This window comes from Vicugna pacos, chromosome X (genome assembly GCF_048564905.1).
Source record: "Vicugna pacos chromosome X, VicPac4, whole genome shotgun sequence".
Classification (NCBI taxonomy): domain Eukaryota; kingdom Metazoa; phylum Chordata; class Mammalia; order Artiodactyla; family Camelidae; genus Vicugna; species Vicugna pacos.
Window position 1 is genome coordinate 95209989 of NC_133023.1, and position 12018 is coordinate 95222006.

At 39.5% G+C, this 12018-nt stretch overlaps 1 protein-coding gene across 1 annotated transcript in view; it reads left to right on the plus strand.

The window, feature by feature from the left end:
- Nucleotides 1-12018, plus strand: part of ADGRG4 (adhesion G protein-coupled receptor G4) — a 73843-nt gene that overhangs the window by 24754 nt on the left and 37071 nt on the right. The window contains 6 exon segments of the mRNA XM_072955931.1: nucleotides 606-670; nucleotides 2134-2173; nucleotides 3992-4071; nucleotides 5790-5953; nucleotides 7366-7498; nucleotides 9858-9976. Of these exon segments, the coding sequence (XP_072812032.1) occupies nucleotides 606-670; nucleotides 2134-2173; nucleotides 3992-4071; nucleotides 5790-5953; nucleotides 7366-7498; nucleotides 9858-9976 (601 nt within the window).

The following is a 12018-nucleotide window of genomic DNA, read 5'->3' on the forward strand; positions in this document are numbered from 1 at the left end:
AGGACATCAGTCTTATTGTATTAGGGCTCCACCTTTATGACCTCATTTAACCCTAATTACTTCCTTAAAGGCCCTATTTTCAAATACAGTCACATTAGGGGGTTAGAGCTTCAACATATGAATTTAGGGTGGGGGTGGGGTGGGGGACACATTTCAGCCCATAACAATAGGTAAAATGTACATTGAAAAGCTGAGTGGAGTGGGAAGGGATAAACTGGGAGTTCGGGATTTGCAGATACACACTACTATATATAAAATAGATAAACAACAAGGTCCTACTGTTTAACACAGGGAACTATATTCAACATTGTGTAGTAACCTATAATGAAAAAGAATATGAAAACAAATATATGTATGTACATGTATGACTGAAACATTATACTGTACACCAGAAATTAACACATTGTAAACTGACTGTACTTCAATAAAAGATATGGGAAAATTATTTGAAAATAATTTAAAAAAAAGATGAGCAGAACAGTTGGAAATGTTGAACCAACTGACATAATGAACAAAGCTTAATGATCACATCATCTCAGGTTAACTTTGCTGGATTAAGAAAGACACACAGAAATACTATAACTGATACGTTTTGTCTTTTACAGTTGAATTCTATATTTCAGGACAGTGAATTTGCTCTTGCTAGTTTGGCTGTTCAAGTTAAAAGCAGGTATGTGAGTCTGTGGGTCTGTTCTTATTTCGAGAGTATCTCCTTTGTTTTTGTCTGAGCTTTAGAGACTGCTGCATCTTTAATTGTATCTTCCCTTCTGAGTGAAGGTTCTCTTCGGAATGAGGAAGAAGTTTGTATTATTACTGGAGGGTATAAAGCCAATGGGAGAACAAAACATAAGAAAATAAATAGGGGAAACAGTGGAATTGGACTCAGTTACTCCTAATGCCCCCCTTAGCTTTAAAATGTTATGATTCTGTGACTTAGAAAAAAAAATCATGCCTTAAAGGGATGAAAGGCTAGGGCTGGCCAATGCGTGAGGATTTATAAGGCCTTTTATTTTTGGATAATGCACTTTCAGGAATTAGAAATTCCAAGGGAACTAGAAATGTTTAAAGTGAGGAATACTGACTAGTTCAAGACTTGCCTGGGGCACAGATCTCGAGAGGTGATTGCAGTGAAACTGGCAGGCATTGAGTAGTATCAAGAAGACCATGACAAAGGCAACTGGTCATCTGAGGACTATTTTCTCTGCTCTTGCCCTGCACATATACTAGTCCCCTGTTAAAGGAACATCCAGAAGAATCCCTTTGAAAAATAGGCATGGCTCTGGTATACCATGGTTGGCTGATTTTTAAAACATTAAACATGACTGCCTGTCTTCCATACACTGGGATTTGGTTTCTTTTGAATGTTCAAATATAAATAGGTTCAGGAAGGTTCATAGAAAGTAATAGAAGTAAAGCCATGATAGGTTATTAAAAGAAAATTGGAAATGTCTGGCGTGTACATTCTTTAAAAAACAACTGTGTCTATTATTTTTCCCTATTACAAAGATGATATGTGCCCATTGCAGAATCGCAGACCTTTACAGAAATGTATAACATGGATAGCAAAAATCTCCAGAAACTTCCCTTTCCCCGCCTACTTTAAGAACTCTGGTTAACAGCTTATTTTGTATATTCTCCTAAATTCGTTGCCATGCGTTTACTAAGAGAATGGGATCCTACTCGATATACTGTTTTACAACTTTCTTTTCTTGCTTTAGAACACATCATAGACATCCTTTGAGGCCAATATATATAGATTTAGCTTGTGCATTTTAATGACTGCAGAAGATTCTTTTATGTGGGTGTGCCACAGTGTATTTATCCAATTACTTAGTGATGGACATTTCAGTTACTTCCACCCTTGTACATATATCTTTATTCATCCCTGCTGGTACTCTTATGGGGTAAGTTACTGGAAGTGTGATTGCTAAGTTAAAGGCTTGCCACCATTTTGGTATGCAAATCATGACCCAGCTCTTTTAAAGTGTCTTCTTGGAGCCCTAGTATTGTTCAGATCCCAAGCCGGGGGATTCTACTGTTCTGCCTCAGAGTTCTCTTTCTCCTGAACTTGTTCCTTCATGTATTTGGTGTTATATTTAATTTTCCTATGCCTTTTTGATGCTTTTGGTACAGAGACACTACCAAGGAAGAAATAATCATGGACCGAACGTTTGTAAGTAATTTTTCAAAACAAATATACTTGTAACCCATCTTAAACCTGATTAGATATAAGTGAATAGCTCTTCCATCCAAGTGTGTATTATCAGGCAAGCTTCAGTTGTGATAACTGAGGGTCAAATTACATTATTTTCTTTGGAATCTGCATAAGAAAACCATCCTCAAACAACAAGGTCCTACTGTACAGCACAGGGAAATATATTCAATACCTTGTGATAACCTATAATGGAAAAGAATCTGAAAAAGAATAGATATGTATAACTGAATCCCTTGCTATATACCTAAAACTAACACAACTTTATAAATTAACTATACTTTAATTTTTTAAATGGTTAAAAAATAAAAAGAGAAAAAAATCCAAAAAAATTAAAATAGACAAAAAATTTTTAAGTATATAATCTATAAAAGTTTAAATTATATAGACTATGACCAACAAGAAAGTAAAGATTGTTTCACTAAAAGCTATGAAAAGAACTTCCTTTTACTTTAATTAACTATTTGAAGTTAGTAAACATTTCACAAGCCAAATGTTACCAATTTTTATAATTTCAAGGAGTAAAATAACTAGATAGGTGCTGTTTTTTAAATAGCAGTTATAAAGAATTTATGAAAGAAATCTTTATTATTTAACCAATTAGATAGGAAGAAATATAGCTTTCTATTTATTTTATTGAGTGGGAGCCCCTGTAAAATTAGTGCATTAAAACTATAATTATTTGTAATAACAATTATATTCTAACAAACTAAAACTGTAATTTAAAGTCAAGAAAAAAGAAAACCATCCACTGCTTTTCTGAACTATTCATATGGCAGTTTTCTGAGCCACATTTTGTGGGCTATGGGAATGTGGAATGATTTGGGGATTGTAAATGGCAAATGGAATTTCTTGGTTGTTGACATCTTGTTAAAAGAAGCCTGGTTTTTTCCAAGAGTGACACAATTGTTTGTAAGACTGGCATTCACATAATATATCTACTTTTTTATGTGTATAGATTTAAAATCAGAGTGTGATAAAACTATCTCCATCATCTGTTCAGTGCCTCAAATCTTTACAATGTTAGACTCTGAAAGGTTTAGTAAGCACATGGGTTTTAAGGTATTTAAATCTGAGATAAATATTTTGACTATACAAAATACAATCAAGCCTACAGTGCATTCCGAATTATCTACCATCATTTAAAATATTTCCTGTAAATCCCTGAGTCGGAATTTTAAAAGTTAATGCATTATAGATAACATGACATAACTAAAATTCTTCTCAAACAATAAATATAAAGGTCTTTTGGGGATAATGTGGTCTTCAGAGTCAGGCTGCCTGGGTTAGAATCCCTGCTCTTCCACTTCCTGACTGTGAGACCTTGGACAACTTAATTAAACTCCCTTGCCTCAGTTTCCTCATCTGTCAAATGGGAATAATAATATTACCATTCCTCAGAGAGCTCTTGGAAAGATGGAATGAGGTAATTTACATAAAGTGCTTAGCACGGGACATAGAGCATAGTAAAATCTTGGTAGTGTTTAATATTGTCATCACCATGCTTAGATCCCAAAAGCTTTGATTCTGCTTCCAGTTCTGTGACTCGTCAGCTATAGGATATTGGACAGATCATTTAAGTTCTCTGAGACTAGAAAATGGAGTAACAATCCCTGCATTACCCACCCTAGAATGTTGGTGTCAGGACTAAATACGTTGGTGTTTTTGAGAATTGATTTGTAGGTGGCAATGGGTGACATGAACGTAAAGTGTAATTAAGATTGTGGTTGTTAACGATAAGACCTGTAGTCAATTGTGACATTTGTTTAAAGATTTCAGTGACTATGTACTGTTCTTTTGCGTTATTTGGAACAGAGAGAAGGGCAAGGAATGGCTACAATTTCCCATGTACCATACAGGTAGGAGCTGAGTTTATTCATAGCTGGTACATTTTGTTCTGATTTTCCTCCCATTTAATTCTGCACATGCATCCTTTTGGCCAGAGTTGTCAGAAGGAGATCAAAGTACCTGGTGGTTATTTCACAGATGCTGTAATTGGGCTCTTCCCTTCATGAAATAAGTTGTTTTGGTTGGTCACGGCACAGCCTAGCAGCCTGCCTGCTGCCTCTTTGTAGTGAAGAGAAAATGGGGTCCAAACTGGTCATAATTTGGGGATGGGGGAAATAAAGTGTTTGTTGTCGTCCACAAAGTCCATGAAAGACGGGAGCAGGGAAAGTGAAAAACAATGGAGAAACAGCTTTGGTCTGGTTCAGACTTGTGGTCCAGCTCCTCCCGGAACACTGGCTATTGCTGGTCTGCTTGATGTAACCCAAGAAGGACATATCCGGGTAGAAGGCTCATGGAAAGGTCATTAAAACGTTCAGGGTGCTAAGAGGAGAGGGTCTGTTGCAGCAGATGGAGAGGTTTTAACAAAGAAGATTCCTCTTCAGACTGGAAAGATGAAAGCTGAGAAGAGATAAACTACAAATGGAGTGGGTAGGATAAGCAGGGACCTCACCAAACACGGGTCAATGGAGGGGGAGGCTTCGACTGGACATAGAAATTTTGAGTAAACACAGGCATATCTAACTTTCAAGGGCTGATAGGAAATATGGAAAATGTGTTCTTCAAAAAGATGTCTACAAATGGGAATGGAGAAAATGTATAGGTAAGTGTGTGAATCTGAAATGTGCTCTGCAATGAAAGAGTAGAGGAATTTAGAATGTTTGAGAACTGTGCTACAGAGGTGGAGGTTAAAAACAGCTCTATTCTATTTCTACAATATATCTTTTAGTGGACAGAATATTCAGAAATGAAATATTAGGTTTTTGTGACCTTGGCTAAGCCTCAGTTCCTTCATCTGTAGAATGGGGATAGTAATAGCACAATCTCATAAGGTTTTTGTGAAGACAACATGAATTAAGAGGGGGGAGGGTGTAGCTCAGTGGTAGAGCATGTGCTTAGCATGCACAAGGTCCTGGGTTCAATCCCCAGTACCTCCATTAAAAATAAATAAATAAGCTTAATTAACCCTCCAGTAAAAAAAAAAAAAGAAAAGAAAAAGAAAGAAACTGTCACTTTAAAAAATTAAAAAACATGTGGAACAAGAGCTCTACAAATGTTGGCTACTATTATTATCATTATCGTCATATTATTCTATTATAGAAACAGGCTTTCTGCAGAACACAGCTTTATAGATTAACTGAGCATGTACCTCTTTGCCTTATTACTAATGATGGATAAATTAGAGACCAGAAGGATAAAAGGTTTTCTCTGAAGTAATATATCCTGAGTACTCCATCTTCTCTATTAATTATCACAAGCTCCTAGAAATCATAAGGCTAGTCAATTTCAACATAACGCAAATGTTGCTGACTGTTCTTTTGAAAATGGGTTTTGAGTTGTTTGTTTTGGATAAGAGAAAATTTATCAGAAGACTTCAATATGCTGTCTTCTATCGTTTCTTAAGATGTGCCACTTAATAGCTGTAAAGTACCTGGTATTTATGGACTACCAATTAAGTCATCTGCACAGAATTACAGCATCACCAGCCAAGACATACTCTGTGGCCATAACCGCAACATCTTTCTTTCTTTCTTTCTTTCTTTCTTTTTTTTTTTTTTGCTCTGCTTTTTAGCTGTGCTTGTCAGGTCATCATAAAGGCCAACTCTTCCTTAGTGCCCACCGAATTGATTAGCAGGATCAAAAGTAAAATACATGGCAACCTCACGCATGGAAACTTCACACAAGATCAATTGACGTTATTAGTAAAGTCTGAACACGTTACAGTGAAAATACTAGGTAATTTGGGGGGGGGGGTCCATATGAGTTTACTCCCTATAGCTCAAAATGCATACATAGTAGAGACCCCGAGTTCAGAGGGGAAACAAATTGTCTTTGTGTCCCCTTTCCTATCCTCATAGCTCACGTGCCCTGACAACCTAGAAAGGTAAGAACTTGTTAAAAAAACAAACTGAGTACCAGAGGGGTTACCAGAGAGCAATTGATCGGCTCTGGATCGTAGCCGTGGCCAGCTCATCAATGCAGTCGGAAGACCTGGAGAGCTTCCTCATTACACACAATAGCTGCCCAATAGATATTTGTTAGTTTATTGATTGATTCAACCAGCCTAGTCATCTTGGAAAGTGATCTGGGAACAGTCCAGAATTTCTCTCATGGGCATTTTCTTTTCAGATTAGCAAAGCTGTAATGGTAAAGAGAAAGTCTGCCGGGCTACTCTGCATCCTTCCCATCGCTGCCAGCATTCTTCCTATTCCCTAATAGACTGAGGGGGAAACGTGGAGCTAACCCAGATAACACACAGAAACCTGTAGAATGCACAGTCCTTGGCAACAGATGTGTTAAGTAGCAGAGGGCAGGCTGTGATTGCGAAAGGATAAGTGGGAGATGGGAGGCAGAGAAGTGCTGAAGCCGCAGGCAGAGCCCACCATGCACACGGTGCTAATGAAGATGTCCTGAGAGGGAGAGAAAGGCGCCTTTCAGCCTCACTCCGACAGAAGACTGGGATGGCTGGGCAAGGCTGGCTGGCCCGCTTCTCTGGCCATTTTGTCAACACCTGATGGAAACATTTCCAGCATCAGGGTCACAAATCCAGTAGTGAGTAAAAACTGGGACCTTACCACATAAACTTAACCCAGGTCACATCTCCCTTAAGATGACTACCCTTGGCAGCAAAACCTTGCCCTCAGCACCAACATCCACACAGAGCTCCCTTGACCATATTGGTGATGACAAATACATTGAGTTCACTAGAACCAGATCCACCTGAGTCCGTTAAGAAAGGAGAAACTATCAGAAATAGGGGCCAGCCTTTAGTCTCCTGTTGCTGCACCTCAAACTATTAACAATTGCCCTCAAAAGGAGGGCAGTTGGCAGGTGGAGACTCTGAATTTTTACTCTACACCCCTTTGTATAACTTAATCTTTTTTCAATGCATTTTTCAAAAACAAAAAGCAGAAAAACTGGTAGTTTTAATGCAAAGGATCATATGTGAGGTTGTACTGGGAGCCTTATTTAAAAAAAAAAGACTCCATTTAATGCTGTTTTCAGCCTGGTTTAAATTACCTAGTGGAAGTTTCCCCTTTTATTTGCTGATGTTTATGTACAGGGTGATAATGATGAGTCGTAATGGATGTTCATGAAACTTTTAAGTACCTTTTGCCCTTTCAAATGGGCATACATTTTCTCTGTAGAGCCGGGAAAGTGCAAAGCCGAAGAAACAGCCTCTAAATACAAAGGGACATATAAGTGGCTCTTAACCAACCCTACCGAGACAGCCCAAACTAGATGCATAAAGAATGAGGCTGGAAACGCCACTAGAGTCTGGTATGTACCATCCAAGATTTAATAGTTCAGATACACAAAGATCTGCTTAACTGGGGGCATGTTTCCATGTCATTTGTCTGAAGATGCTCCCTCTCTCCCCCTCTACTGCCCAACTGTTTGTCTTTCTTTCTTGCTTTCACCTTAAGAACCTGCTTACGCATGCACATGCAACATAATGACATTCCAGGAAAATTTTCAAGAAGACAAAGGAGAAATCCCATCGCCTGAACAGCACTGCTTTTAGATTGTCGTGTTTTTCCATCTAGCCTTTCACTGTATGCCTTTTAAATTTTGTGTAGTGGTATTCACCGTCCTTATAGCAATAATGTCATTTACCCTTTCACTCAATGGTTGAGCAAACATTTTCCATGTTTTGCATTCATCTTAATGACCATTTCAAAAAACTACCTCAGAAGCTATCTCCTTGATGGGCCATAGTAATTTACTAAATCACTCTTCTATTGTTGACTGTAACATTTTCCTTTTTCAAATCATCAGCCCCTCTTTTCTGACTCTCTGCTAACGGTTTATGCCATTAACTTAAGTGGGCAGGCCAGAGGGGCAGCACGTTTTCACAAAAACTTTAAAGCTCGCTTTTGGAAGGCGACATCTTGGACCAGGTCCTACCTCTTCCTCCCTCCATCCAATCACTTCGCAAGTCCTGCAGCTTTTATGGTCACAGTCAGAGCTCGCATCTCCCCTTTCCTTTTCAACCCCACTGCCACTCCCTTGGTGCCACTATTAGAGAAGTCTCTTTGCCTTCTGCCCACTACCCCCAGCTCTACTTCAAACCGCCGCCAGCGTGATTTTCCTAAAGGCTGGCTACCACCATGTCAGTCTCGCACTCCAGCTCCATGCTGCCTCAAGAATTAAGTTCAAACCCCTAAATAAAGTACTTAAGACCCCCAGGCTCCTTTCCTTATCGGTACTCCAGCCAAAAAGGGCCATTGCCGTTCTGCTCTTATGTCTCTTTCTCTGCTTGTGCTATTTGCTTTGCTTGATTAGGGCCTGGTGGGTAGGGGGTGGGGGGGCGCTTCCTCCATCTCTGCCCTTTTCATGCCCAGCTCAGCTCAAAAGCGGCAAATAGTTTTGTGGAAAGACCCCTGTCCTAGGTTTTTGGTGCTTGCATTCATTCGGGATTCCAAATCACTTGATTTGGAGAGAGAAAGGGGCCTCACCTAACTTTGCGGTTGACACTTAATGCTTTGGGGTCCTTTATTTGGCAGGGAGAGTTAGTAAAGTGAGGAATACATGATTTTTTGGAAGATAAGCCTGGACAGTTTGAAAATGGGCACAGCGTTTAACCCTAGAATTGCACCTTAACAACCAGCAGAGTAATAGAATATTCTGTTGCCCAGGGGTCCACTGAAATTTTTAAGCAATTCCAGAAGACACTTGAGTGTGGGAAGCTGTTAGGACAGTATAGTTTCTTGACCTGGGAGACCCAGAGACCCTTCCAGGGTCCCTATGAGTTGGAAACTTGTCATCATAACACTAAGATATGACTTGGCTTTTTTTTTTTTTACCATTCTGAAGTAAACTGAATTTTCTAACAATGAGTGGAAAACAGCTGCCCATGAGAACTTAGATGTCTTATTAAAGAGATCCATGTCTGTTTCTAATGTATTCAGGAATGATAATAAAGATGATTTTATTAAACAAAGCAAAACAAAACAAGTTGCAAATAAGTTCTCCTTGCTTGGTGGTTCAGTTGATTCAGTTTCGTTTATACAGTTTTTCATCTCATATCTTGCCTAATAAATGTAGTTATATCAACAGTCTCAAAGCACCAAGTTACAAGCTCCTCAAAGGACGAGACCCTGCCCTGTTTGTCTACAGAACCTACTACCAGGCCTAGGACAGAGAAGGTTCTCCATAAATGTTAAGTGATTTGAAATGTGCTGGCTTGCACTGGATGGAGCATAGAGAAGGGTGGATGGTGAGGCCCAGTGAGGTCAGAGATTGCTATACTAACTGCCTCGAGTAAATTCACATGCTGAGATAGAGACCATAATTTTAACAGGAATTTCATCTTAAGATGCGGGAAGAAGCAAAACTGAGGGTAGGAGTCATGTCCAGAGGGGCAGCATCTCTGCCTCAACTCTCGGTCCATGCCCCATCCCAGGCTTTCTCGCCTGTTTATACCTCTTGCATGGGGACCCTAGATTCACTCGCTCCCCATGAGTAAAGTTTTCTTCACTGCACAAACACTGGGCTCCCACCTTTGCAATATCTGCAGGGAGGCTGCGGGTGGGCAAAGAGGAGGCCTGCCAAGGACACAGCATTCTCCTTTACCACTCGCTTTCAGACTATTCCGGCCTCATCTTCCAACGATGAAGCTCTCTCCTCTCTTTTTCAGCTCAATCAATATCAACAGCGGCAAATCTCACTGGGAAAAACCAAAGTTTAAGCAATGCAAATTGCTTCAAGAGCTTCCTAATAAGATTGTGGATCTTGCTAATATTACAATAAGTGACGGTAAGACTGTTCTGTACACAGTAGAAAAATAACGGAACCTCAGTTAGTTTGTCTACTTGACCTGAGACCAGACAGAGTACAGGCAAACGTCACGTAGGAAGATCTACCCAGCAACAAACCAATTTCAGAGAGTAGGTAGTTAATGATGGTGGAGGTGGGAGTGGGGCATGAGAAGTTAGGACTGTCAGTGGTTTTGCTTTATAATGCTTATATGTATAATTTTGGGCTACTTACGATTTTTTGTTTTATCTCAATTTTAAAAAATGTTTTAATAGATAATACTTTACATAGTTCAATACTGAAAAAACAGAAAAGGGTATGCAGTGAAATCTTTCCTTCCCATTGCTGACCTCAGTCATTCAGTTAATATGCCCAGAGATATCTACGCATCTATAAGGAAATGTGTGTGTATTTATATGTATACACTCTATCCCTTTTTGTACACAAAGCAGAGCGTGCTATACACGCTGTTCCTCACCTTGCTTTTTTTCTCTTAACAAATACTGCAGAAATTATCATATAAGTATATGAAAAGCTTCCTCCTTTTTTCCACTGTGTTGTATTAACCACATGAATATGCCACAATTGATTTCTTTAACCTGCTTCCTGTGGATGGGTACTTAAGCTGTTATTATACTTCATTTAAAAAAAAAACTGCTGTAATGGATATCATGCTTATGTCATTTTGTAGGGTATACTTGCAGCATAAATTCCTAGAAGTAGAATTGCTGGGTCAATCATTCTTCTGATGATGTCAAAATGCTCTCTGTCCTTGGAGAAAAAAAATGCTGTCTGTAATAGTTGCACCAACTTATACTCCCACTTGCAAGGTGTGAAAGCCTCCGTTTTAGAACATCTTCACCCACACAGCATGTTATCAGACTTTCGGATATTTGATGATTTGAGAAGTATACATTTAAGTCTTTTAAATCCACTTTGAGTTGATTTTTGTGTGTGATGTAATATAAGGGTCCAATTTCATTCTTTTGTATGTGAGTATCCAGTTTTCCCATTTGTTGAAGAGATTCTTTTCTCCCTATTGTGTATTTTTGACATCCTTGTTGAACATCAGTTGATGGTATACGTGTGGATTTACTTCTGGGCTCTCTATTTTGTTCCATTGGTCTATATGTCTGTATATATACCAGCATCATACTGCTTTAATTACTGTAGCGTTGTAATATTTTGAATCAAGGTGTGTGATGCCTTTGTTCTACTTTCTTAAGATTGATTTGGCTGTTCAGGATTTTTTGTGGTTCTATATGAATTTTAGAATCGTTTTATTTACCTCTGTAAAAAATGCTATTGGCTAGACTAGTTCAGTGAAGTCTATTTCCCCTGAAGTGTACATCCTTTGATGCTGCTCCATAGAAGATGCAGCCTTGGGAAGGTACACATTTTCTCAGACCACCAGGGATGACTGTGGTTCTAGCCAAGTCCCCTCTCTAATTTCCCCACTAAGATTCTGGCTGGTCTGCCTCTACTGGTGTCACACCCAGCTGGTAGCCTCCTAATTTATAGTTGATTTCTGTGTTGTTTTTGACAAAACCCTGGAGCGTACATTGCTCCACAGTTTGATCCAATGAAAGTCTGCCCCCTTGTCAGGGAAAGAATATTAAGTCTTTGAGGCTTTCTCCGACCGTCTTCTGGGAAAAATATCTGTCCTATGGGGCAACAGCTTGGGGGTGGCAGCGGTGGTGAATATGCCCTTCACCAGGTGCCTCACTAGGGTCTCCCGTCTGGAGCAGGAGCTGTGTGTGCCCAGTATAGATCTTCCACAGCCCAGAGATGGAGAGGTGGGAACCGCTAATGTTCACTTGCCATCAAATCCACTCAGAATAGTTCTTCCACCCAAGGGACTTGGGGGAGATGGCAAGTGCCACTTGGCTGCCTGGTCCAGTGGAACAATTCTTCCACAAGCAGAGCTTGGGAGGGTGGGGGGGGGTGGGAGCACTTCCGAACTCAAAGGCCATGGCCTCCCACTGCACTTACCACGTTTCTGTAGATTTTGTTGAATAAATGCTTCTCAATCTGTTGTCAGA